The following is a 27,151-nucleotide window of genomic DNA, read 5'->3' as shown; positions in this document are numbered from 1 at the left end:
GCCCTGGCTCCAGATGGGCACACCTGCGTTGCTGCCCTCACTCCAGATGTGCTGCCTGGGTCCAGATGTGCTTGCCCTTGATGCTGTCCCAGCTCCAGATGTGCACACCCACAGTGCCACCCCAGATCCAGATGCGAGGGCCTTGCTCCAGATGTGCACACTTGCAATGCTGCCCCATCCCAAATGTGAAGGCCCATGGTGCTGCCCCAGCCCCAGATGTGCACCCCCTCAGTGCTGCCCAGCCCCAGATGTGCAGCCCCAGCCCCAGATGTGTGCCCTGCAGCGGGTCCCACCCAGCATTTCTTGCTCAGCCCAGCTATGTCACCGCAGGCAGACGACTCCCCGGCCCCAGCAGCCCTGCAGAGGGGGCTGGGATTCCCCTGGGACCCTCCTCGGCTTGCTGCCCTCCACGCCAGGACCCCTGAGCTACAGCAAAGCCCACCCGCAAGGCAAGATCCCCCTCTGCCTCCTAGAAATGGTTTTCGATGGCTTAATACAAATATTTTCGTTACCTAATGCATTAAAGACACCCGTAATGCGCTGAAACTAAAATTCTCACCAAAACCCTCCCGATCTTGCTTGGTGTGTGTATAACTATACATATAGATGCATTATATATGTTACTATAACTACACGTTACAGTCTCAGCACACAGCAAGGCTTCCCCCCCAGGCTGATGCTCTTGCTTTCACCCACCCTTTGCTTTAACAAAAAACCCCCATGGATCAGTCAAAACCCAGAGCAGTGGGGGCTTGCTGGCAGAGGGAGGGTCTGCTTTGCCCCGGGGGGGTTGGAAATTATGTTCCTTAACGTTTTCTTGGGAGGGCAGAGGCGGGCGAGCGGTGCGGTATTTCCTGTGGTTGCAGCGTCTAATGAGGTTAACACTGTTATTGAGGTTAACTCTTCAACCGACATGAAAAAGGAAGCCACGGGCTCTGCAGCGGGGGTGGGTTTGGGAGCTGCTGTGGGAGCCAGCAGGATGGAGAGCCCTGGAGCCTTGGCCCCTTCTGCCCCCCGCCCCGGGGGTCCTCAGCTCATAGCATCCTTGGATCAGCTGGGGATTGGCACAAGTAGAGGGGGTGACACTTGGTGCCAGTGAAAACAACCTCAGTCCTTAAGGAGTTTTTCATTGTAGGCTTCTGGGGTTAGTAGAAAGATGTTCTTTTGCTGACAGAGCTCAGCCTGGCTCCCCAGGACCCCTCCACTGGGTTCCTGTTGCCTTGCGCAAAGCCACGCAAACATAAAAATCCATTTGGGATGGACTTGAATTTGCCAGGGTGACTCCAAATTCTATAACAACTTAAAGACTGAAAAGACAACCCCCCCCCGAGGCTGTTCCTTTAAGGGATGCTGGGTTTTCCCATGGACTGACTCAGACTGGAAACTCTCAGTTTTTCTCGTCACAGCTATCTAGGTCAGGCTTGCTGACAGTTGCTGATACTTCTCGCTGCGCTCAGCAGCCTCGGTCACAGCAGCAGGCAGAGGGGCCTGGCAGCACATGTCCTGAGGACTGGCAAGGTAAGGACCCTCCGACTCTGCCCAGCTTCCAGCCCGCTACCACCGGGATTTAAAGCCAAAAAATCCCAGCTCGTGTTTCTCGGCTGCTGCTTATGTGCGTTAGCCAATTCTGACACACGTTGCTGGTAAAGATTTCGCATGGTTTGGGCTTGCACAACTGGGACGGCTTTTTCCTTCTTCATTTGCTTCGCATTTCTTTAGCACTAATGTACAAGGACACTTTTTAATAGAGATGAGATCAAAGAACAGTATCTCTCGACAAGGGGAACGGTCTTGTTCATTCTGGCTTTGGAGTTTGCAAATGCTTGTAAATTGGAATAAAAATGTGAATGTGAGTGATCCCCAGAGGAGGCAGAGCCTGTGATTTTGTCTTAGAGCTGGCAGCCAGGCAGTTTTATTGTATTTTCAGCTCTTTTCATAGACCATGAGGGTTTTTTTTTTCCATTTGTTCTAACTTGCAGAAGGTTTGCAGGCAACTGGGAGGCCTTCAAGTTCTCTTAGTGGGTCAGGTAATAGGAAGGCACTTGAAATTTGACTCACTCATTATGAATACTTGAAAAGCCCTTAAAACAAACGAGGTCAGTGCACACAGCAGGAGAAATACAAAAGCATTAGCTGTAGCTAGTACCCTGGTTTGGGTTGAACAACGTCATTTTGAAGCTTTTACAGTGGACTCTGGTTCAGCGTGTCCCTCAAGGGAAAACTTGCCATTTCTAACGTCAGATTTTGTATAGGGTTATTTTAATTATGGCTGGCTTAAAAAGAAAACTATGGAGGTGTGGGGCTTTGCTCAGTTTTCAGCACCATGCATGTGAACGGGGTGTGAGGCTATGGTAATGATCTGCCCAGCACCCAGCCCTGAGCCCACCGCAGCATCACCCCAGCCTTCAGGGGGGCTCGGGTGTGCCGTGCAAGCTGCTCCCAGGTGGATGTCTCTCTTGGAAAAGAGCAATCCCCCCCCAGGAGCTGCATTTCCTTGCGCTCCGCCAGTCTGTGCCTTGGCTGCTGCAAATCTGTCCCAGCCCTGTACCCCATACCCCGAGCCTCGCGGGGCTGGCGAGGCTGGGCTTCCCCTCTGGAGCGGGGGTTGGCCTGGGGTGGGTGAATCCAAAGAGGGTGGGGAGGAAGGCAAAGTGAGCAGGGAAAAATTCAGGCAAGGCTGTGGGATATGGACACAAGTGTGGCTCCTTGGAGAGAGGGGGAAGCCCTTGCCTGGGATTTTAAGACTGTCTCGGGGGGGAGCGTTGCCAGGAAGAGCCATTGCTCAGCTCGGGCAGGACCCACCACAGCAAGAGGGTGGGAAAGATGTTACGGAAACAGGGGAAGTTTCTGTCCCACGAAACCATGTCTGGTCAGGTCTGAGCATCTGCAGGGATGGAGACTGCAGGGCAACCCCTCAGGGCAGCCGGCCCCACGTGTGGTCACCCTTAAAGTCCTTTTTCTTATGTTTAACTAGAATTTCCTGGTTTCCAATGGGAGCCCATTGCCTCATGTCCTGTCCCTGGCCAGCACTGAGAGGAGTCTGGCTCCCTCATCTCTACCCCCCCCATCAGACATCAGACCCCCCTGAGCCCTCTCCTCTCCAGGCTGAACAGACCCAGATCTCCCAGCCCTTCCTCACATCTCAGGTGCTCCAGACCCTCAGGTGTCTTTGTGGCCTTTGCTGGACTCACTCCAGTCCATCCGTGTCTCTCCTGTCCTGCGGAGCCCAGCCCTGGACCCAGCGCTCCAGATGTGTCTCCCCAGGACTGAGCAGAGGTGCAGGATGAAGACAAGCAGCGTTGCTTGTGCTCCCCTCACCCACCATGCCAGTCCTCTTCGAGGAAGGCTCTCAGGCTGCTCAGGCATGATTTCTCTTTTGTAAATCCACGCTGCCTGCTCACATCGCCTCCTGGTCCTCCTGCGTGTGCTGGAAGCTGGTTTCCAGGAGGGTTTGCTCCATCACCTGCCCACGGGTGGAGGTGAGGCTGTCCAGCCTGTGGGTTACCTAAAACTGCATGAACATATGCGTCCATATAAGTATAAGGAAAGGACTGGAGAAATTTCACAGATATGAAAACTAAGAGAAATGTCACTGGAGGTAGAAGCTCGGGGAAAGTGGCCTTGGGGCTGCTCACTGGGGCTGGACACTGGGCTCTGCCAATGGGGTGCCTGTTACCCAAAATGCTCAGTCCTGTGTGCTTGCGGGCTTGTCCCCCTGTGTTCCCACTGCTGGCACGACCTGACCTGACCCCAAATCCCCAGCAAAACCCTCACCATGCATCTCCATTGCTACCTCCAGGGTGGTCCTTGAGCATCCCGCAGTGAGGGCAGACCTGGCTGTGTCGGGCAGCAGTGAGGCTGGTGGGACAACTCACACCTTTCCTCCCCCCAGACTATGCCACTCGCGCGCAGCAGCTGCAGCCCAGGCCATGGTGGGGTCCGGCGAGGCTTTGGCGCTCCACATCCTGCTCTGCTGCCTGTGCGGAGGTAAGTGGCAGCACGGCTCGGCATGGCGTGGCACGGCCACCACAGCATCACCCTCGCTAACCACAGGAGCAAATGCCCTGGCCCTGCCAGAGACTCGGAGTGGAAGTAGGAAAATTATGGGGCTACAGCTATGGATTTTGCGGGGATCACTTCATTAGCGTTGCAGGGGGCTCCCATGCCCCGCGGCACCCTCTCCTCCCTGTTTGCATCCTTGGACCGGGGCCATATCCAGCTGCATTGAAGCATGCTGGCATTTCAGCGGCTGTGACAAGCAGTGTGATCCTGCCTCCGCACACACAAAGCCAGAGCGCAGCTGCGCCCTTTCCAGGAAGGCCAGATCGAGCCTGATACCGGCTGTGAGCCAGGTTTGCCGGGGCTGGTGCAGAGCTCTCATCTGATAGCAAAGGGCGGCACACCTCTGCACGGGGGCTGCAGCCCTAATCTCAGGGGATCAGAGCTCTCAAGACTATGGGTTATTTCCCTGCAGTCATTTAACCATTAGAGCAAAACCCAAAATTGGTGAAACTAGCTGTTTCCGATCTGAGGGGATGAGTCACTGGGTGCCGGGTCGCTGCTGAAGGCAGTCTGGTTTATCCCTGTCCCAGGGGGAGCGAGGGGGCCAGGGGGAGCACCAGCAGCCCCCCACCACAGGGTCCTGCCATGCTGCTGCCTGCATCCCAGCAAAGCAGCTGCCTGTGAGGAGCAGTGCAGCCCACAGGCATCATCTCCTCCCATGGGACATCCACCCAGAGCCGCCCTGACTCGGTGGGTGTTGGCACAGGTGTTGCAAACATCAGATGCTCAGGGCACGTCTGGATCGAGCCCGCGCCGGTGGTGCGGATGGGCTCCAACATCTCCATCAACTGCCTCTCCACCCTCGGCTGCTCCTGGGCCAAGTTCCTCATCCTCCTCAACTACAGCCTCACTGAGGGTCCCCTGCGCCCCCTCAACAGCAGCGCCGTCCAGCTCCAGCTGCGCGATTTCTGGATGCCTTTTGGGACCGTCACCTGCTTAGCCCAGTGCCCCAACAGCGAACAGCGCCAGCTGGTGTGTGGCACCCACATCCTGGCCGGCTGTGAGTACCCCCCCACAGCTATGGGGTTTCGATGATTTTTAAGCTGCCAGCACCAAGGATGTCGGGGGGGGGGAGTTGCAGCAGCCTGGGCTTTGCACTGCTGGGGGGGTGCCCATGCATTCTGCCTGACCTTGCCTCCGCAGACCCTCCGGACCCCCCCAAAAACCTGACCTGCACCATCCGCGAGCACTCAGGGTGCCTGGTGTGCACGTGGGACGCGGGGCGGCCGACCCACCTGAGCACCCATTACACCCTCCACCTGCGCAGGTAAGGAAGGCCCCACGGGATGGGGGGCTGCGGGGCAGGCAATGCGACGAGCTGGATGGGGCTGGGAGGGAGCGTGGTAACTGGCAGAGCCAGTGCAGGGCGTGCGGTTGGGGCACGGTGGCCACAAACCCAGGTGACACCAGGGCTGCTCTGCTGCTGGTGGCTGGGAGCGGGTGCCGTGGCCTAGTTACGCTTTCTAAAGCTCATGTCTTCCTGGTCTCCTGCTTGCAAACTGCACGTTAAACTGCAGATTTAATTCTGCAGGATGGACCTTATGCGCTCAGTGCTATTAGTGGCCCAGCAAACATTGCATCATGTTGCAACGCATTACAGCCATGCATTTTTTGCAGATGCATTGACTCTCTCTAAGCTAAAGGGTGTGCAGAGGGTGCAGCCAGTGGTGTGCACCTAATGCTGCCCATACCCCGAAACTGAAACTCTAGCAGGGTACAAAAGCTTCAACCTGAAGCAGGCATGCTGGCTGCTGTGCAGCGTGCCACAGCCCTTCCTACCCAGCCTGGGATGCTTTCTGCCACATCTGAGACCGAAGCCCCTGTGACACAAGACTGGCAGGCTTTCAAAGTTAGTCTGACTCAATTATTAAAGTAAACACATCAAATCCCATCATACGAAGGCTTTGTGAAAAAAAGTGATTAACCGCCTGCCTAAATTTGCTAGGGTTCAAACTTTGAACCATGCAGCCACAAAGAACTGAGCAAGTTCCCTTCCTACAGTGAAAATGCAAATGCCGTACAGAAATGTCAAGAACCAAAGGCAATTACTTTCCAGTTTGCTTTAGGGTGACAAACTCCAGTTTTGGAGATGATTGTGCCCCAGTTGCGAGCCGTGACCTCTTGAGAGCCGGGGTCACCTTTCCAGCGGGTGCGTGATGCCGGGATGGGCTCTGACCGGGGCTGCCTTCTGCTTCCCAGCATGGGGACGGTGGCAGTGGAGGATGCTGAGGAGGAGGATGTCTTCCCTGCGGGCTTGCCGGTGCCACTGAGCGCGCTGCACAGCGGGAGCCACTACTTGGCGTGGGTGCAGGCCAGCAATGCACTGGGCGTTGCTCGCTCAGCCCCACGGCGCCTCGACCTGCAGGAGCTCGGTACGCCTGTCTGTCTATCTGTCCATCCACGAGCTGCACCATGTGCTGGGGCCGTGCAATGCCATACGCACCACCCCAAGATGTCGCTTTAGGGACATGCACGAGCGGTGTGGCTGACGTGTGCGAGGGCAGCCCCCCCGTGGCGTGCCAGCCCCCCGACCCATGCTTTCCCGGCTCTCCCCACAGTGGTGCCCGCTCTGCCCCTAGTTGCTGGTGCTGAGACAACGGAGACATCGCCTCCCACCACCACCATCCACTGGAGGAGGCAGACACTGCTGGAGAATGTGCGCTGTGAGGAGCGACACAAAGCCACGGGTGCCCCGGCATGGCATGTGAGATGGCCTGGAACCCCTCAAAACCTCCCCCCATGAAGACCCGTGGGAGGGGGGGCCCTGTGCGAGCTGCCCCCTGTTAGGAGATGTGCCAGTCCTGGTCCTGCTAGAGACCCCTAAGCACCCACGGGCAATGGGAGCATTTGGGGTCATTCAAAACCCACCCCTTTGCTTCGGCACCAGTGGAGGGCACACACACCCAGCTATGGGCAGCCTCCCACTTTTGGTGGGGTAGGACAGCTGATGCCCTCTGAGAGGGCAGACAGACTTTCGGGCAGGGTTATCTCTGCTTTTTAAGCAAAAGGACAAAATTCAAAATATTTCCAAATGTTATCTAGCTCTGCAAGGACAAGGCAAAACAGCCTCTAGGGATGCTCAGCACACGCACGCTTCATCAGTCGCCCCCGCACACTCGCAGACACAGCTACCCCTGGGGCAGCTCCTCCCGGGTCCCTTTCGGAAACCTCCCCAGGCACTGGCAGGGGCTGAGGCTGGATCCCAGCGCCCACCGGAGCCCCCAAAATTGCCATGGTGCCAGAAGCCCAGTGCGGCAGCAGGCCGGGGTCTCTCACTGCAACCCCCTAGCTTGCCTGGTGCATTAGCAGAGGGGGACTGTGTGTGCACTGCATCTCGCAACAGCATCAGTCTCAAAAACACATGCTGGAGCACCATGGGAGGGGCGATGGGGACCTCCTTGGCAGGCAGTCCCCTGGTACAGGATGTGCCCCGGGGGTTAGCCAGCCCTGTGCGCTCAGGGAGGACTGCGACCGTCCCCATCTGTGCAGACGAGGAAGGCAACGACTGCGGCATGCTCCCACTCTGCATGGGGGGCTGGCGGCGGCGGGGGGTCGGCTGGGTCCCGCTCCCCCCAGCACCCTGCTTCCCTTGCAGGTGGAGGCGTGGGATGGTGCGGCGCAGCACGGGCCCCGCTTGCGGCACGACCTGCAGAGTAACACCCAGTACGTGTTTCAGGTCAGGTGCCGGCTCAGCCCCGTCGACAGCCCCTGGAGCACCTGGAGCACCCCCTTTCTCTACACCACCCCGGAGGCAGGTAAGCTCAGCCTCAGCACTGCTCTCACGCTGTTTTCCCAAGCAGCCCATTGGCTCCTTGAGATGCTCTGTGGAGACCTGGCCCAAGCTCCGACTGCTGGGCAGCTCAAATTAGCCAGCAACATGCGTGTGCGTGGCGTGCACATGGCATGTGTCCTGCATGTCCCCGTGCTGCCAGAGACCACTCTTGGCAGACATCAGGTATGATGCTGTGGTCCGGGAGGCACCGCTGCTGTCCCCACACCGCAGCCGAGGGCTGAGCACTGTCATGAGCTGGCAGCTCCTGTCGTGCCTTCCAAGCGCTCCCAGCCCCGTGGCACATTGCAGGTGATGGCTATTTTGGCAGACTCCTGAGGCTGCTGCAGCACGGTGAGAGCTGGAGAGAAACCAGGGGGGGCTTTGCAGATACATGGTTTTCCAAACAGAAATAGGGATGGGACGTGCTTATCCGTCTTTGGTAGCTGGCTTGCTTGCTCCCCACCAGCCACAAATAGCTGTCGTCTCAGGTCAGCTTTCCCCCTTTGCATCCCAGTTACTAACACTGGGATGAGCTTAGGCACAGCCAGCCCAGTTATCTCGGCCAGCAGTGGGCTGAGACGCCTGAGGAGCAATGCTCTCGCTTACGTTCTGGTCACGGCAAGGAAGCCGGGGACGCGCTTGTCCTAAAAAGCAGCACTCACTGTTGTTTGCAGTCTGGGCCATTTCCTCTCTGCGGCGGCAGAGCCATGCAGCAGTGAGCCTGCCGCCAGGCTTCGGCGCTGCCGCTGGCTACGTGGGGACCAGCCCACTGCCCCGCACGGAGCCACCAGCCAAGCGGGGCTTTCTGCAAAGGCTGTGCATGGGTGGGAGCCACGTGCATGGGTGCAAGCCCCGGTTGGTTCCCCTTTGGGAGCTCATGCCATGTCCCGCGCTTCCTCCTGCAGCCCCCGCCGTGGCGCCCGATGTCTGGCGGCGCCTGGGCCCCGTGTTCCCGAACGGCAGCCACGAGGTGACGGTCTTGATCAAGGTAAGGTCTTTTTTTGGCAGCTCCTGTGAAATTTTCGCGTGCTCTGCTCCTCCCCGAGGACAGCACCTGCCAAGAGGCAGTGGAAAGCGATGCCCTTCCTAAAGAGCCTTTTGACCGAAGCGATGTGGGGAAGATGAGACCTCAACGTGTCCTTGGGGCAAAAATCTCTCCATCCTTGCAAAGTCCGTCCGCGTGACACCCAGCCAAGGGGACATCTGTCCTGCACTGGGGCTGCTTAGTGTCAGACCCTGCACCCATCCCCATGGGGCTGTCTGTCTCGCCGTTCGCAGCCCCTGCCGCCCCGGGATGCCCGCGGGAGGATCCTGGGCTACACCGTGGCCACCGAGAGCCCCGGGGGAGTTCTCCTCCTCTGCAACACCTCCAGCACGGTGTGCAGCGTCCTGGTGCCCCCCGGAGCCCGCACCCTCCACGTCACCGCTCACAACTCCAGGGGGTCTTCCAGCCCTGCCAGCATCACCCTCAGCCAGGGCACCAGCAGCCAGGAAGGTAGGATCTCGCACACACCAACTGCAGCCTTAACAGAGATTGGATTTTATCAGGATTGCAGGAGAAAAATGCTAGCTTGTGCTAAAGCAAGGAAAAAGCTCTGGCGGAGCCCTGCCCACTCCACTGAGGGAACACAACATCCTCCAGACAAGGCCAGCATCCCCCGGAGATGGAGATGCTCTGCAGCCACATATCACAGCCCTTGGACTTTGAAGGCTGCAGCAACAAGTTTAAAAATAAGTTTGTCCTGCCTGGTTGGCTTGGCACAGGGGTGCTCCTCTGCTCTTTGCTCCCAAAAATAGCTCCTGCTGCCTCTGCCAGGGAGACAGTCCCAGCTGTGACCCAGGGTGAAGAGAAAGGGAGGGAAAGTCCTTTCTGGGCCACCTTAGGTTCCCCGCGCCACAGGTTGAGGTTTTCCCCACAACCACACTTTCCTATTTTTGAAAAATGTCTCTTCTAACGAGCAACGGGAGGGGAAAGTCCCATTCAAATTGAGGACAAATATATGACTAAAAAGAAACTAAAGAGAAATAAGGTGGAAAAAATTCTCTAATCTCTCATACTTATCAGAATCATGTGCCTTTCTTGTAAGAAATGACAGGTAAAGCATTTCAGACAAGACATGACAAAGCTGAAGATGTGCTTTTGCAATACGTGTGTGTAAGTATAGAGATATATATATAAAAATAGTTATATTTTTTAATATATAGAAATATAAATATATTTATTTTATGTATATAAAAACACCACATTCTAGAATTTCTTGTTGCCTCTTCAGTCCTTAAACACTTTCAGGAAAGCTACATTTTGCCTGGGCTTAACTGACCCTTCCAAGTCTCCTGCTCTTCGAAGATGAGGTTGGGGTGACAGCCCCCTTACCATCTCTTTCCACAGAGTTCCCGGCACCGGTGGCCATAGAGGTCAAGCCCGAGAACCAGAGCAGGGTCTCAGTGGCCTGGCAGCCCCCCCACCGCAGCAGGAGGTCCCCGCTCTGGTTCATAGTGGAATGGGTTTCCACCACCCACTATAGCCAGGAGGAGCAGTATTTTTGGAAGAAAGTCCCATACCATGAAACACACACGTACATCCAAGGTAAGATATTCCAGGAGTCCTTTTGCTATTTGGTGCAGTTTTGCACTTGTTTTTGGAGAGTGGGACCATGGAGAACCCTTAGGGAGCAAGAAGGAATGAAGTAATAGGAGACATGAAGGCAGTCAGTGGGATTTGGTCCCCCAGGTGAAGGTCACAGGGAAAGAAGGGACAGGGAAAGAGAATGAAGCGACAAGTGAGCTGGCAGGCAGGGAAGCCACGCTAGACCCATGGAGGCCTGCCCAAGCACAGGAGATGCACGTGTGTATTTAAAGGATGCAGAGAGAGAAGGCACAACACTTGATGCACCAAGACTGTTGCCTTAGCACCTCTCCTCCCCCCTGTGCCCAGACAGACAAGCCTGTGGGTCCTTACCGACGCAGCTTGAGCCCAGCAGCATGAACATCTCAGGACCTGTCCCACTCCATGCCTGCTTCCCACATTAATTCTGGTGTTTATTGGGTTTTGGGTACTTCCTAGCCAGTTACTTGATGAGGCTTTTGCTCTTCAACATGTGTTTTTGGGAACAGCTCGTGCAGTGGCTTTCCCCAGGGGAGGGAAGGCGTGCAGCGGGCTCAGAGCTGGGAACCCCCCCACACCTCCATCTACTTTCACCACTCAGTAACAAGCCCTTGAGCAAGCCTAGAGCTTTCATGGCAGCTTACAATACATTTTAAAGGCAAATCTTGCTTCCTTCTAGTGGAGGCAGCAGCAGGAGGTGGCATCGATGTGTCAGTGTACGCAGTCTACCCCAACGGAGTCAGCAAACGAAGCTCCAGCCAAGGTAAGCCCAGTTGGGTGGAAAAGTTGCTGCTTGCTGCAATGGAGCTGCAGAGCTCAGCTTGCTGTTTCATTCTTGATGTTCCCACAATCCACCAGTTTTGTAGAATTACTTAGTTTTAGAAACGAGATGTAAAACCCTCCCATTGACTAGAGAAAAGCAGGGCTCTAGATGGAAACCTCTTGGCTGCAGGACATGAAAAATAGAGATTTTTAATCAATGTATCTGTATGAAAGCCTTCTCTAGCTGATCTTTGCTCCTGTTCACAAATCTCTAATGCACGAGAACCACATCTTACTCCACAAGATACACCAATGGAGTCATTCTCCCTTTTTTGTGGTAGAAAACTGAGGTTGCTGCTTTGCACATTTGACAATAAAATGTCATAGAAAACCCAAAACACAGAAAACAACTTTTACAGGGACCAACTGGCCAAGTTGCAGCCTGACCTTTCTTACCTGGAGTGAGAAGCAGGCAGGCTTCAGTTCTGGAAACTGTTTTAGATAAGAGCATGGGCCAATTTACAAAGGAAAGTAAGGACTGTCTGTGCATCATCTCCAGCACTGCGCACGTTGGCTTTGGTTGTCCTCAAGCACTAGGCATATCGAGCTCCCTGAGCTGTTCCATCCTACTGCTGGCCCTCAGTGAGATGAGCCAGGATAAGCCACACACAGCCCAACATCTGAGCACTGAGGACACCTCCCAGTGCCACCATAGCTGTGCCACAGACAAAACCTCTGTATTTATGGATGCTGCACACAGTGCCCAGCGGTGGCTAGGCAGGTCCATAGAGACAAGGGAGGACTGAGGTCAAGTCATGAAGTCAGTCTGTGGACCAGAGCTGAGACACCCAAAACTCCTCCCACATAGCTCATAGCCCAGGGCTGAGCTTAAATAGCCCCCTGGGCAGGGGGTGTGGGTGGAGGTCCCAGGTGAGGCTGGTCAGGGCCATTAAAACCTGTTAGTGCCCTCGGTGCCCTGACAGAGCCGACTGGAGCTGCAGGCAACAGTAACACCTGAGGATGTCATCAGTTCACCGTCCCATGCTGTGATGCAATTTTAGATGCATTATTTGAAGCTGCTGAGACACTTTCCCTATGACAAATCAGCTCTGTGTTTTTGGATGGCACCTCTCATGGCTTTGAGAAGGGCAGTTATTCCGTTTTTTCCCAAGAAATGGAAACAAATATTCCTGACTGGTTCATCCCAGGCTGTTCATGGCTGTTAGCCCTGGCTATTAGCTGTTATCCTCACAGACACACTGAGAGCCTTCGGCTCTGGTCAGGTCGTGGTTTGGGCACCTCCAGCTCTGGCGACATGAATTTCATAGAATCATAGAATCATAGAATCATTGAGGTTGGAAAAGACCTCTAAGATCATCGAGTCCAACCATCAACCCAACACCACCATGCCCACTAAACCATGTCCCTAAGTGCCTCATCTACTCGTCTTTTAAATACCTCCAGGGATGGGGACTCAACCACTTCCCTGGGCAGCCTGTTCCAATGTTTCACCACTCTTTCAGTAAAGAAATTTTTCCTCATGTCCAATCTAAACCTCCCCTGGCGCAACTTGAGGCCGTTTCCTCTCGTCCTATCGCTAGTTACTTGGGAGAAGAGACCGACACCCACCTCGCTACAACCTCCTTTCAGGTAGTTGTAGAGAGCGATGAGGTCTCCCCTCAGCCTCCTTTTCTCCAGGCTAAACAGTCCCAGTTCCCTCAGCTGCTCCTCATAAGACTTGTGCTCTAGACCCTTCACCAGCCTCGTTGCCCTTCTCTGGACACACTCCAGCACCTCAGTGTCTGTCTTGTAGTGAGGGGCCCAAAACTGAACACAGTATTCGAGGTGCGGCCTTACCAGTGCCGAGTACAGGGGGACGATCACTTCCCTACTCCTGCTGGCCACACTATTTCTGATACAGGCCAGGATGCCATTGGCCGCCTTGGCCGCCTGGGCACACTGCCGGCTCATGTTCAGCCGGCTGTCGACCAACACCCCCAGGTCCTTCTCTGCTGGACAGCTTTCCAGCCACTCTTCCCCAAGCCTGTAGTGCTGCATGGGGTTGTTGTGGCCGAAGTGCAGGACCCGGCACCTGGCCTTGTTGAACCTCATACAATTGGTCTGGACCCATCGATCCAGCCTGCCCAGGTCCCTCTGCAGAGCCTTCCTACCCTCGAGCAGATCAACACTCCCGCCCAACTTGGTGTCATCTGCAAACTTACTGAGGGTGCACTCGATCCCCTCATCCAGATCATTGATAAAGATACTGGACAAGACCGGCCCCAAAACTGAGCCCTGGGGAACACCGCTCGTGACCGGCCGCCAACTGGATTTAACTCCATTCACCACAAATTTCCAGGGTCCTGATCCTCAAGTGGGCTTAAACCTCGGCAGCAGGTCTCCGTCTGCGCGGAAGGGGGAAGAGTTGGATGTCAAAAGGAGGATGCTCTAACCTTTGCACTAGCAAACAGCTTAGAAATGTGTTAAATGCTTAAAGATAGAGACTTCATCCTTAGTGGTTGCATAGACTCCTTTAACAAAGCTTGACGGTTCGTGTGGGGACGTACCAACATGAGGCAGCAGTGAAGCTCATATCTGTGACAAGGTTTGCTTCCAAAGCACCAGCACAACCCACAGCTGACACCTACGGTAACGTCCTCCAGCTTGACCCCACAGGTTGAACCTTGTTCTTCATCTTCCTTACTGAGATTGAGCCCGTCCATCGTCAGTAAGGCATTACTGTAATCATATTAATTTTTTTTAATTTATACAAGTTCAGTGTGCCAGTGACACCTGCCTCCCAAAAATGCTGAATTCCCAGGCTGCAGAATAATGTACTCCATCACTTTTCTTCCACAATCCCATATATTCGAGAGATACTTTGCAGCGTTTGCAGCGCGCTCCAGCTGAGTGGGCTTATACTGCAAACACACTCTACTTAGGGAACTGAAATACTTGAACTCCAGGAGCTCTGCTAGGAGACGCATATGCTTCAAATGCACAAAATCAGGCAGTACCTTTTCTGGGATTTTTTTGCCCTTTGGAGAGGAAGAAATTGAATTTGGCCTTGGGTTTGCATTGGTCCTTGCAAAGCAAGTACCAAACAGAAGTGGAACAGGGCTTGCTCCACCAGGCTTGGATAAGCTCCATCCTTTGACCGCTGCTGTTTCATTCATTAAAGGCTGTGAATTCCAAAAGGTTTTCACTCATTTTCATCTGAACCAGTCTCAGCTGATGGGTTACTAACTCTGTTGCAGAAATCACTGGTGGAAATCAGGTGGCCCATGTTGTTTAGGATACTATTATATGTATTTTTTATATATAGGATATATTATGCTGGATATCTTTAATTGTCTTGGCCAGTTGAAGCTCTGTGATTGTAGATGAGGATGCTAGCTGCTATTCTTATTAATGCTGATCCTCTGCTTAAATGCATTCAGCCCTCTGCTGCCCTGAGCAGACGTTTGGCTTGAGCCAGGTGATGGCCCCACTCTGCAGAGGAAGTGGCTTCTCGTCCCTGCCCTGCTGAGACAGCCGGCTCTCGGGGACAGAGAGGCAAACATGGGGAGCAGCAGGATTTTTCCTAAAGCGGTCAGCCAACTGAAGGGTACGGAGGAGTTTTCAGACATGCAAATGAGGGGTTTCATAAAGCACCTGCATCCTTGTACTTCTAAAGATGCACTTGCGAGTCTGCCCTTCCCAAATTTCCCAGTATTGGCAATTTGCTGTCTTGGGAAAATCCTGCTGCCAGTGTGAGCTGTGCTTGCACGGGTGACTCTGCAAAAGGGGGCTTTTGTGTTGCCAGCCACTTTGGGGGCATTTCACTTCCTTCAAACACAACATGGACCCACAACCACATCATCAGCAATGCTCACGGCCATTGAAAGACAGCAAAATCACAGGGAGCAGGGCTGGAAAGGACGATTAGCCAATCCTGAGGGAAGATCAGCCGTATTGCTTCCATTCCTGACAGAAGTTTGCGGAAACTGCTCTTGCATTTCCAGGAAAAGGCAACCTACCTCGGTGCTCCTCAGCCTTGCTGCTAGAGCAGTTGTCCTCTTTCGTGACCTGTGCTTTAACTGCTGCGGTCCAAGATGACAACTCTCATCCTGCTTGCAGTGAAAGGGGACCTTCCTTGTCCATGCAGCAGCGCTCGCTTGCCGCCCTGGCACGCCTCCCCACTGCATGCTCTGCCCAGGATGCTCCGGCGGGGCACATTTTCCCAAGGGCAAGCGTGCACGCCATGTGCGTCCCAGCAGAGCCCCTTTTTCTTGCTGGGTGGCCCCGACCCCAGCAGATCACTCCAGCTGAGGTCTGACTGCAGGGCATGGTGATTCCTTCCCTCTCCAGCCGGCCACGATGCTCACACCTGGCCGGGGGTGATTGCCCCTGTTCCTGTGCAGGGAGGTGACTGCAGGGAGATGCGGTGGGTGGCTTGTCCTGACTGCAGAGCTGTGGTTCTGGTCCAGGCTACAGGTTCAGTCCAACACCCAGCCCAGGGGTGGGATTGCCCTTGGTCTGGACCTTACCCATTTTCTGCAGCAGCAATGGCACCACGTATTTGTTAAGGAGAAGAGATCCCAAGGCAATTGCTGAATTTGGCTGGGAAGAATGCTTGCTGCTTATTTTAGCAAAAATACACTTCTTGCCATGGCAGGCTTTTTAGCTGCAGATCTTCCCTCATCGCACAGCCCGTCACACAAACAGATATTATCAGAAAATTCAGTCTCACAAAGTTCAGACACTTTGGGAAATAATCTGTAGGTGCTCATGAAAAATTATGTACAATTCCTCAGGAAGACTAAATTCTTGTTTCAGGTGCTGAGGGGAGTGATGTGCGTGGAAGATGTTTTGTAATTGGTGTTATGTGTTCATCAACATCTCATTTAATTGGATCTCTGAAAAATAGGAGATTGTGTAGAGTCCAGCCAGAGCTGGAGTTACTAATTACTTTAGGGGGCTTTATTTTTCTCATTATACCATTACTTATTTTTCTAAATGATTTTAACAAAATAAAAATAAGCCATAGCTTCTATGTCACCTGCTGTCCTCTAAATGAAGTTATGGACATTTTTTTCCTCTCTCTGTTTAAGTCCCTGCAGAGGACCAGCTCCTGGGCAGCACCTACAGCGAGATCTCCCATGGTAAGAAGATAGTAGCTCAGACTTGGTAAGCCAGACTTTCTCCTTGACCAGAAGTGGAAGTTTTAGACCAAGCAGAGCCTGCAGCATCTGGTGATGGGGAAGCGAAAACTCCCTTACACTTTGGAGAGGTCAGGGCCAGAACAGCAACTTTTCACTTGATGGGGACATGGGCTGCATGGCAGGAAAGGCTGCAGTGCTCTCACGGCTCGATAGCACCCGCATAATGCATACCTTAAGTTTTGCTTTCTTATGAGACTTACAATATAATGTACATTACAACCAGTAGGAGATAAGAAAACAAGGAAAATATAAGATAATGTTAACATATAGCATAACAACGATAGACTGTTTCGACCTTGCAGTTTGAGCCGAAGACTCGTTTAAACATTTCCCATCCGTTTTTCTAACTTTTGTTATGCTTCTGGTTTGCACATCTTCTGGTAAAGGTTACGTTATGATCTGTTGCAGTACTTAAGCCAAATGCAAAAGCAATGTAAGCTGAAGAATTCACTTCAGCATTTCTGGAAGGTAAGGCTGCATAGGAAATGGTTAAACACAGTGACCACACTTCTTCGAATTACTTGGCTGAACCCTACCCCCACCCCGCCTCACCCCCACCCCACCCCAGTAATCGGGATGCGACAGGGCCACAGCACCTGCGATGCTCTGATCACAGGACAACGTGGATGGGACAGTGGTTTTGGTTTTGCTTTTGTTATGGCTTTGCTTTGTTAATTGAGGAGCAAAAGGGCAAGTGAAATGCTGAAGGCTGCTTTATCAAAGATCTGCCCTTTATATCAACGAACGCCGTGGCAGATGGGGCGCTGGAGCAGGGCCACCCGATTGACCTTTTTCCTCTGTATTCTTTTTCAGACGATGACATTGAAGTTTTCCTGGGACTGGGCGTCAGCATGGTCGTATTATCAGTTGTTTTTGTAATTCTGATGTTTAAAAAATCAGCCAGAAAAAGGTATTGCTTTCCTCACAATTTTTTCCTTATTTCCAACTCCTGCCTTTCTTCTGAAATATTTTAAAATTAACTACAGAAACGTGCTCTTACTAAGGACAACTTCTCCCATTAATCGTATTGATATATGAAAAGACTTCTATGCACTCTACAGTAAGGCAGAGACCAACAAAAAAAGTAAGAATCACTCCTCTGTCAAGGCCAGACTTAGGGACACGTGATATACTATTACACAGATATGAGGGGTAGAAAAAGAGAGGAAAAACATAGCCTCTGTAGGTAAGTTTTATCCTAGGACTTGTTACTCCCAGTTTTGACTGAGGAGGGATGCTGAAGCCCCTTGCGCCTGGACCCCGAGGGACAGGCAGAGACTGGAGAGTGCAACAGTGGAAAAACTCATTGGGGAGAATCTTAATACTGTTTTTTAACACTGACTGCTGTTCACTAGGCACCCTCACAAACCAGCGCTCCTTCTGTCCCAGTTTGCCGTTTAACTGGAATAGGGATGTCCAGGAGTCCAGGCACTGCTGTCCCCGACACAAATCCATGGGAATGGGTAGCTCTGTGGCACAGAGCTACCGTCTGGATCTGCCCGACAAACCAAGAAATAGGGGAGAGGAGACCTGGGGCTTGCGGATGTCAAGGGGCTGCCTCTTTCAGTTCCTGAACCCAGCCTAATTATTCTGCTCTCAATGTAATTGTGGAGCATGAGCATTTCAGCAACAACAGGGACTGTGTATTTTCCCAGGAACAGAGCAATGCACCAGCATGTCAGCAAAGCTCAGCGAAATTAAAATCTCTTGCGAATGATTCTAATTTCTGTGGCAGCTTTGGCTGTAGGAAAATCAACTTTCATTACTGCTGTGTATTTGATTTCATCAGTTCAGGGCACACATGCCTCCTCTGGTACACACACATAGCTTGGTTCTCCCCCCACCCCCCAGTTTAGCAACATTTTCACATACAGACAAGTTTTACATAAGGGATTTAACTAGAGTAATTTAGCTTCCAGGATCAAACCCAGAGGAATAAGGTTGAAAGATGAAGAGCTAGAGTTCAAATGGGGAAACCCACCCATACAGAGTAAACCTGGGGCTTCCAAGCCATCCATGAAGGATGGATGCACTTTGTGTGTCCCCCCCTGCCAGGGGACAATTTCACCCAGCTTGAACAAGTGACTAATAAAATGGACTAACATTTTGGGGTTTATTTTCTCTTTTTGGTAAAGAATTAATGCCACCGTTGTGTCGCTCTTGCCAAAATGGCTGTTTGAAGACTTTCCCCACATGGAAAACAGCAACGTCGTAAAGTCACTCCAGGTAATTGCACCATTATCTCCCAGCTTTTCTTCACTTGTCTCCCCTTAGATTAAAGCTTGCTCCAGAGCTGTGAGAAACATGGATGGGAAGAGGATTAAGCTCTAAGAGATCAGGAACTGATCAGAAATCATTCCCCAGGCATTTGCAAGGTGCATGGGAGCCCAGCTTAGCTGAGGTCTTTAAATCTTGCCTCCATATACTCTTTATTCAGTGGCCACAGTTGACTCAAGCTGCCCTTGAAGTGTGTGCAGAAGCATGGAGACAGGCACAGCTGCTCCCCATCTTCTCTCGTCCACCTCGCTGCCATCTCTTTCATGGGGGGATTGGATGAGAGAGGTGGGAAGGAAGACAAGATGAAGACAGCAAGTCATTGCCCCATTTCTTCCTTGGGATGCTCTAATGATAGCTCTCCTGTTGATAATATTTGCTAGTTTGTTACTACACTCATCATTTTTTTCCAGGAAAAGAGTGATTTCATGAGTAACAGTTTCCATGAGCCGTTCTTGGACACCAGTGACCCCACAGTTATGGAAATTGAGGAGGTGCCAGTGCACAAGGAGTACCAGAACATGGCCACCAGAAGGGAGCCCAGCAGAGAGGTCCCCGAGGACGGGGAGCGCCCGGGGAGCACAGCGCCTGCCAGCATCATGACCCCTGAGCAGATCAGTGACTACAAACCCCAGGTGTCCGATGGGAACCCACCGGGGTATGTAGCTGCCAATATTTACCAAACACAGCCCCCTACACCCCTCCCAGAACCAGAGGTGAACATCTTCTTCAGAGACTACACAAGTCCCGTTTCCCACCTGTGGGACGGGGAGGGACGGGGGCACCATGTTTGTCTGCTGGAGAAGATCAACCTCATCTTAAACAACAGCCGGAGTGGGCAAAGCCATGCATTCGGCTCATTCCAGGGGGGACACGGCTCCCTCCTGGAGAACCAGTGGGGACACATGCTGGCCAGCGAAGTTCAAGAGCAAACGCTGGTCCCCGATGAGCTGGTCTCCTGCCTGAGAGCCATGAACGGGGAGTCGGTGGATATAAAGACCTGCTTTCCGCAAAACATCGGAAGATTATTTTGAGAAACTTTGTAGTTGTGATTAAAAAACCTGAAGTGATGACCATGGCACATATCAGCCTTTGAGACTGCAAGCACCAGAACTGGAACAAAACTCCAAGCCTGAAATTCACCCTCTTAATCGACTACAAATACTTGTGGCTGCCTGGAATGATTTGGCTAGTAAATCACAATTTTAAACTTATCTCATATTGTCACAGGCATAAACCCCATAAAACTTAGATTCCCGTAAGAACTGAAATACAGAGCAGGTGATTTTTGCAGGATACAATACACTTCAATTATTATTCAAAATCATTCTCTTGTTAAACGTTTGGAGCACTTTGTCCCTGGAGATGATTGCAGTTAAGATGGATAAAATGATCCCTTAGACATCCTCACAGAAGTGTGTAAAATATCTTGGGATCACTCCTAATGAAGAGATGCTACACCGAGGAGGATTTATATATCATACAGCATACATTGGTACCAGGGCCGTGAAATCTTTTCTGTATGACAGAATAACCCAATTTCGTTTTCTTTTCCATTCAATAATAAAAAACCACATTAGGTAAGAACAAGCCTTCATCGTCTGCCAGGCTGATTTAAAATCTCTCTAAACTGGTCACTGGACAGATTCCTCACTTTGGGCAAGAGATTTATCATCTCACAGCAGCTTGTCAGCGCCTCAGCCTTGCTGTCTAAAGCGCAATGTGGCACAGTGAAATGGCATTTATTAGGCATGTGACAGGGAATTTGGATCTTCTGACATCCAGAAAATGAAATACAGGAGTCTCCTTCCTGCTGAGCAGTCATGAAATAATTTACAGGTTTTCCCAAGACTTACAAAATGTTCCCAAAGCAACCAGAAACTCCCTGGAAATGTGAGAGGTTGGATGACGTATCTATTCACTGATCACCCACACCTTTTCAAGGAAACATTCCAAATGCTTTTAAGGAATACAAGCATAAAAGAAGTTTACGATACTCTGTAAAATGCCTGAGCACTCAATGCTCTCCGCCGAGGTTTGCTCTGCCAGTCCTTTTCTCTTACCTCTTATGTCCCAGCAGAGACTGGTTTTGGTCTGGAGCTGCAGCCGGCAGAGGTGACACTGTGTGTGGCTGGGGAGGGGTGCTGGTGCCAGAGCTGCACACTCATGCACACCCGTGCACGCCCATGGCTGTGTGAGAGCACTGCAGAGCTCCGCCCGCATGGCTGGGGAGGGCAGGAGGGCCCTGCGCTCGCTGCCTTGGGTAGCTGGGGGTCAGCTCTTTCATGAGCCCCTTGAGCCTCTGCGGGCCAGCAAAGCCATGTTCCTCCAGCTCATGCACATGCTGTTTTGGGGCTGTCTACAGCAGCGCATGGAAGTTCTGCACGTAAAACTCCTGTCAGAGACAGCCCGGAGCAGCCTGCTGCAGGCGGTGCCTTACCCACCTTGCATCCAGCTGAAAGAGCAAAGAGCACACGGCTCCTGTCATCGCTAACAGTAGGGACCAGGGGCTTAAATATACCCTACTAGCAGCTTGGCATGCTCGCAAGAATCTCATCATATTTGCATATAGCTTTGAGTCTCCATTTACAATAAGTAGCACAAAGAGCCTCTGAACTATATACCCATATGTGTGATTTCTGCTCACTGAGGAGCCTGTGTAGCTCATTGGGTGCTGGGTGACGGAGCTGGCCATGCAGAGCGCAGGGAATATTTGCAGGGAATGTGTCTTGTAAGAATGATGTTAACACCAGCACATTAAAAGGCAAAAGGATTGTCTGATTGTGCATTACCAAACCAAAGTCTGTAAAATAGTAAGAGCAAGACTTGACAAATCTTTGTAAGACTTAAAAGTTACAAAGCTAATGTAAATGCTAAGTAACATATAATTACCTATCTAGTTATCCACTTTATTACTATGAAATCACTTTTTGCAGTAGAACTACTAAACCTGGAGATTATAATATTTCTTTCAATTTTTGCTAGGCGCTGTATGCGTTTCTCTAACAGCTGTAGCACAAATGGATCAATTTTGTTGTTTACTCCTGGATACCTTCAAACCAACGTTGTTGTGCGCTGTACTTGTTTCCTTTTAACAACCCAAGAGATCTGTCACTTAAATTTACAGAGTAGTAGTTACCTGGCAAGCCGGGGTAGGATTATTCTTTAGAAGCAGCAAACTGTTTCTGAGCCAGAAATGTGACTTTTACATGTAAGCAAGTCTAAAATTAGTGATTGCTGCCTGTGCAGGAAGGAAATTGTAAAAGAACAGCCACATACTATCAGCAGCCCAAATGTGAGATGGGAAGGTTTTTTTTTTCAATGTCCACATCCTGAGACTCGCGCTGCCTGTATCGCCTGAACTACCAAACCCCATGGGTGAAAATGCTCGTCTTGTCAGAAAACAAGGCTGAAAGCCTGATCTTACATTTCAGGTACCTGCTGGTTGAATTTCCAGCCCTGCTAACTCACTCCAGGATGGATACCTGCAAATATAACTGTGGCCAGAGGAGCACAGCTCCTCTCCTGTTCAGCAGCTCTCAGCACGCAGCGGTGCAGGGATGAAACATTGCCCTGCTCTCACCATGCACACATGCTTCATCAGTGGCAAAGCTCCCACTGATTTCCTGAGGGCCGAAGGAAATATTTCTCCTTTACATGGGTGCATGGTGAATACAGACTGGTTACTGGAGAAAATGGAAAGAGAAGGGCACAAATATATGTGTGTGTATATATATTCCAACTGAACTATTCTATTCTAATATACAGTACAGCTCCCCTTCTCCCTCCCTTCTAACCCATTTGGACAGTGCTTGTATTACCAACGGTTTAAAAGAGGTGAAAGGCTTGGTCTGGGATGGATACCTGTGATGCTCACCTCTGACAATGAATGCATTGGTGGGTAAATTGACCAGCGCATGAAGAAAGCAGGAATTTTGATAATAGTCCAATACCCCGATGCCACATCATGTCCTCAGTTCCAGATTTTTACTTGTCAGACATGCTCTTCGCTCTGCTGTTTGTCTTTGCCTGCTTTGCCCTTGGAAAGCCCTTTGCATCCCACCTGTGCCTTCTTTCCACCAAGTGCGGTATTTAGGGATGTAAACCAGCATCCTGAAGTGACAGAGATTGAACTATAGGCGTGCAAGTCCAACACCGAAATCCTCATAGTGAGCAACCCTTGAATATATGGATGGCCCTGTGTTTTGAATCAAATCACAGTGTCACTCTCAGTACGTTTATTTTAACATCTCAGGGTTCACTCCCTCCCTCAAATATTACATGCTCTCTAATTCTTGGTATTAGTATTTTCTAAACCTTTTTCTAAGTTTGGTTATATTGTTGGCAGCGGTATCTTGTGCCAGCGATTTCCACAGGTTATTTATCAGTTTGGCAATGAGTTTCATGGGTTGTTCAGCTTCATTGCAACATGGGGTTATACACCTTGGAGGCACAGAAAGGAAGTATGCGCTGAGTAATGTCTCTACCCACAGACAGCATGCACCAAAAAGCATTGATCTCTCATGTAACTCTCACTCAACCTGCGCCAGATTGCAAACTCACCTGTACGTTATCCCATGCAAGTGAAATCTGTATGTAATTATTTTATGACAAGACATTTTCTTTTCATGCCGAATGAGTAACACGGAGAAAGCGGCTGCTGTCAAAGTTGTAGTGTGTGGGGGCTTTGCACAAGGCAGGCTTTTTTGGTGTCCAGAAGTGGTGATCCCATGTCCCTTGATGTAAAGGAGTGGTGACACCAAGTCCCTTGAGCTTGGTGTCCCAGACCCCCAGGCAGACAGCCGGAGGCCTACAGAGACATCCCTCACCAGCCTGGGGAAGAGCTCGGCGAGAGGAGTATTGGTGCACGCCAGCAGTTGCCCCCTCATCTAAGTGTAATGTAATTATCAAAGCACAACGGTTCACGACCCACAGAGATGCAGCATGACGCTGTGTCTCATTGCTATTCACAGGTCTAACACAACCTCAGTAGAAAGGATCTTTTTATATAAACAGAAGGAGAGAACAAATTAGAAAGAAATAAGAAATTGGGTGAAAGAAATTCAAAGCTTCAGCAGGCTCGGAGAAGAGCAGAGCCATTCACTGCCTGCTCTTATCCCATCCCATCGCATCAGTAGAGGATGTATCAGGTGTGAGCTTGTGATCTTGCTCGGGTGCAAGCCCTCAGCTCAGCCAGAGGAGTTACCAACAGCATGGTGCAGATCAGCCAGATGGACACTCCCTTTGGGTCTTGTTGCTTACCGTCCCCCTTCAAAAAGTATGCTTGAAAATTAATTAAATGAAATGCATAATAAATACATAATAAATAAACTTAACATGTAATAAATTATGCATTAAATATGCATCAATAGCTACAATTTTAAATAATTTATGCTGCTGCTCTGCCACCATTACCATGCTTTCTGCAGGAGGACATAGCATTAATTCTGGTTTAGTGTCTGAAGCACAGGAGAGCTGGGTTTTAGTCTCAGCTTTGTCACGGACTGGCTGCATGACCTTCACCAAGTCACTTTGCCTCTGTTTCTTATCCACAGAGTCTGGATAGTAACAATTACTACCTCTGGTAAAGCCTCAGGATCTAAAGTCCGAAAGCACTGTATAGCATTTGGTAACAAGAACAGTAGAAGAGTATGAAGACAATAGAAATGTTTTCTGAGTAATCTTGCACTGCTCATTTTTATTCTGCATATACATTAGCTAGACTACTCCATGCTGAAAGGTTTGTAAGCACTTGGTTGTCAGTAAATTGTGGAAGAGATTTAGTGGCAGATAAATATGCTGCAGACACTAAAACTGGATTAAAAACTTCAATGTTTCACAAAGCTAAATAACAACAGTAGACCTCTGGGGATTTCTGAATGCACAGACAAAAGATCAAAGCCCAGATTGTGACCAACACTTGCATGCAAAGCTGCAAATAATGCCTGGATCAGCAAAAGCCTTCTGAAAATGCAGCAACGGAAAAATGACAGCAGGTGCAACAGCCACACAGCGGAAGTAGGAACATTCATTAAAAATTATACTATTTGGTATAGCCTCTTACATTCCTTAGCCTTCAGGAGGATTAATTCTTTAAGAGGAAAGATGAGGTGTTATTCACAGGGTAGAAGGGCTGAGCACAACAGCAGAGACTGAAACCAAACCTGCATTTCGTAGAAGAGGATGTGAGAAGTGAGGCTGTGGTTCGTGTCTTGAGTGGCTTCACTGAATGTCAGCTTCACTGAATGTCAAATCCCACGAAAATATCACTGGTAAAGCAACAGGAGCAGGGTTTGGATAAAAGATCAAAGCAAGCATTGAACACAATGAATAGAAAACAGACTATAGGAGTGATCTCTTAAAGGAGATTTCAGGATACTACTTACCAAACCAGCCAAGTCTTTCCTTAACAGAGAGGAATTAATCTTGCCACAAGAATATTAGAAAAAACCACAATTCTTAACCTCTTAAAGGATGCAGGGTGGCGCTGTGTCTCGCACATGGTCTATATGATTTTCTAGAATGGCACTGTTGGACCCATGCTCTCCCCATGAATTCAGCCTGCCTTGGCTCAGTTATGCACTGAAGAGGAAACAGAGCAATTGCATTTACCAAACTAAGTAACTGATTTCATCCTGCTGGGTTAAGGCAAATTCAGTGAGCATCGCTAGCATACATAGCAGATGTAAAACTAAGAGAGCCAGTGCACAGACTACCTGCAATATTGAAGACAGACAAACATGCAATGAATTATTGCCCATTCTACTGCTGTAGCAGTAAGTTCAATATTACTGTAGTGCTGTGGACCAAAACTCTGCTGTCTGGGTTGCAAGGAACTGGACATCTGAGCAGCTGAAATTCATTAAAGAAGCTGAAGCAAGAAAGGCAGTGGGAAGGAGCAGACCAAGCTTGGTTCCTGGAAGCAGAGCTGCGTGTGCTTGGGCCGTGGGTTGACATTCAGCAGCCTAAGCTGTTTTGTCCCCTCAACTATGTCTAGTGGTCCCACGTCTTCCATGGCGTTGACAGGAGTCACGGTCCTGTGAAGTAAATTGGATCAAAGAACTGATCATAATTCCAAATGACAATGCCTGTGATTTAGTTTTGTTTATTCCTATATTCAACACTGAATTAGTGTTACCTTCTTTGGGCTTCTCAAGCTTTGGTGTTGGTGCTGCACACTGGGCTGGTGACCGCAGAGGGCTGGTGTGCCATGTGTTGGTGTTGCCAGTCAGCCATCTCTGTCTGCTCCAGAAGTTCCTGTCCTCATCTGTCCGTGGTGGCCCTGCTATTGAGAAGGCTCTTCCCCACTGCCCTGGTTATCAGCTGTTGAAATCAGCACCTAAAGCTCAGCACCGAAGAACCAAAGACCTTCTCATCCATAGGGAGAGTGGTCAATGATGGAGGGTTGGCAGCATCGCAAAAAAACACAGACGAAATATGACATTGCAACAAAATGTGACTGCAGTTTTAACGGTAAGATCAATGCAGTGCTCACGGCGTGGCCAGAGACCTCTCATTTAGTGCAGTGCTGCTGCACAGCTTTGCCTGTGTGGTCCCTGGTACAATCAGATCTAGAAACCGTACTCTTTTCTGGAACCTCACCACCAAAAACAGAGCGAGAAACGAACAGATATTTAGAGAAATTTTAAAAAAGCAGGCTGGAAGGAGTGACCCTTCTACTGGGTAAGAGATGCCAGTATGAAAGCAATCTATGAACCTCTGAGGTCTTCAAGCAGACAGAAAAAATATTTGGTTTTGTTTAATAATTGTCTTTGCTGACATAAGAAAATGGAATTATGTTGAACACAAACTGAAGACAGAAAATCGTGGCATACCTTTGAAAGAGCGGAGATACAAACACTATCACAACGGCTCTTCCTTATCTGGACTAGACAATGTGGTAAAATCAAGAACTCCAGAGAATGTTATGGAGGAAATACATGAAATAAACAAACACTACTCCTTCCTGACTGACCACTGATGACAACCACAGCAGGGTTTTTGGATATACTCACAGTCTCTTGCATGGGTTTGTAAGCACCCAATAATTAACTCCCAGTGCTCTGTCACTCTTACCATTTCAACGTTGGTGACTCACCACCATTCCTTCACAATTCTTCTCTCTCAAGGTTATTTCCAGACCTACAACCTGACAAAACCAGAGAGTGTAAGGGCTGCACCTGCTGATTTGACTTTTGAGTTTGAATTCTGTTTCCTTCAGTAATATTTTTAACATTAGCATTTGTCTGTTTTCTGATTGGGCTCCAGCCTTCTTCCATCATCAACTTCAACTTTCTCTGGTTCCCATTAAAATAGTTGGCAAAGAGGCAGCTTTGCACCATTTGAAACTTCTTACATTTTTAGATAGCAATTTTTTTTTCCTTACAAAGCCAATGAACACAATGGTTGAATAAGCCATTCCTGGTCTTCTGTTTTGTTTTGCTTTAGAAGTCTCCTTTTATGTGCCTTTTT

General features: G+C 50.4%; 1 protein-coding gene across 3 annotated transcripts; it reads left to right on the top strand.

Annotated features, from left to right (window-relative positions):
- The first annotated feature begins 1,438 nt into the window (after positions 1–1,438).
- Positions 1,439–19,893, top strand: IL23R (interleukin 23 receptor). 3 transcript variants are annotated; one of them, XM_076339977.1, is made up of 15 exons: positions 1,439–1,518; positions 3,893–3,987; positions 4,769–5,062; positions 5,206–5,329; positions 6,262–6,434; positions 6,621–6,718; positions 7,739–7,817; positions 8,740–8,822; positions 9,113–9,329; positions 10,224–10,421; positions 11,119–11,202; positions 16,295–16,345; positions 17,219–17,315; positions 18,541–18,631; positions 19,093–19,893. In XM_076339977.1, the coding sequence occupies exons 2-15, from the start codon at positions 3,930–3,932 to the stop codon at positions 19,711–19,713; spliced, it is 2,268 nt and encodes a 755-aa protein (XP_076196092.1). In that variant the 5' UTR covers positions 1,439–1,518; positions 3,893–3,929; the 3' UTR covers positions 19,714–19,893. The 3 variants fall into 3 exon arrangements, with proteins under 3 accessions (XP_076196092.1, XP_076196091.1, XP_076196090.1); XM_076339976.1 differs by having other exon boundaries at positions 6,621–6,766; XM_076339975.1 differs by having other exon boundaries at positions 6,621–6,766; positions 7,658–7,817.
- Positions 19,894–27,151: the final 7,258 nt, after the last annotated feature.

Source organism: Aptenodytes patagonicus, chromosome 5, assembly GCF_965638725.1.
Source record: "Aptenodytes patagonicus chromosome 5, bAptPat1.pri.cur, whole genome shotgun sequence".
NCBI classification, from domain to species: Eukaryota; Metazoa; Chordata; class Aves; order Sphenisciformes; family Spheniscidae; genus Aptenodytes; species Aptenodytes patagonicus.
Note: the sequence above shows the minus strand (reverse complement) of the source record. Positions and strands in the feature narration are given on the sequence as shown.

Excerpts from the sequence above, each read along its gene's own strand:
- IL23R (XM_076339975.1), top strand. The coding sequence starts at position 3,930 with ATGGTGGGGTCCGGCGAGGCTTTGGCGCTCCACATCCTGCTCTGCTGC. Across the intron at positions 6,435-6,620 it reads CCTCGACCTGCAGGAGCTCG|TGGTGCCCGCTCTGCCCCTA; the intron begins GTACGCCTGTCT and ends CTCTCCCCACAG. Across the intron at positions 9,330-10,223 it reads GGGCACCAGCAGCCAGGAAG|AGTTCCCGGCACCGGTGGCC; the intron begins GTAGGATCTCGC and ends CTCTTTCCACAG.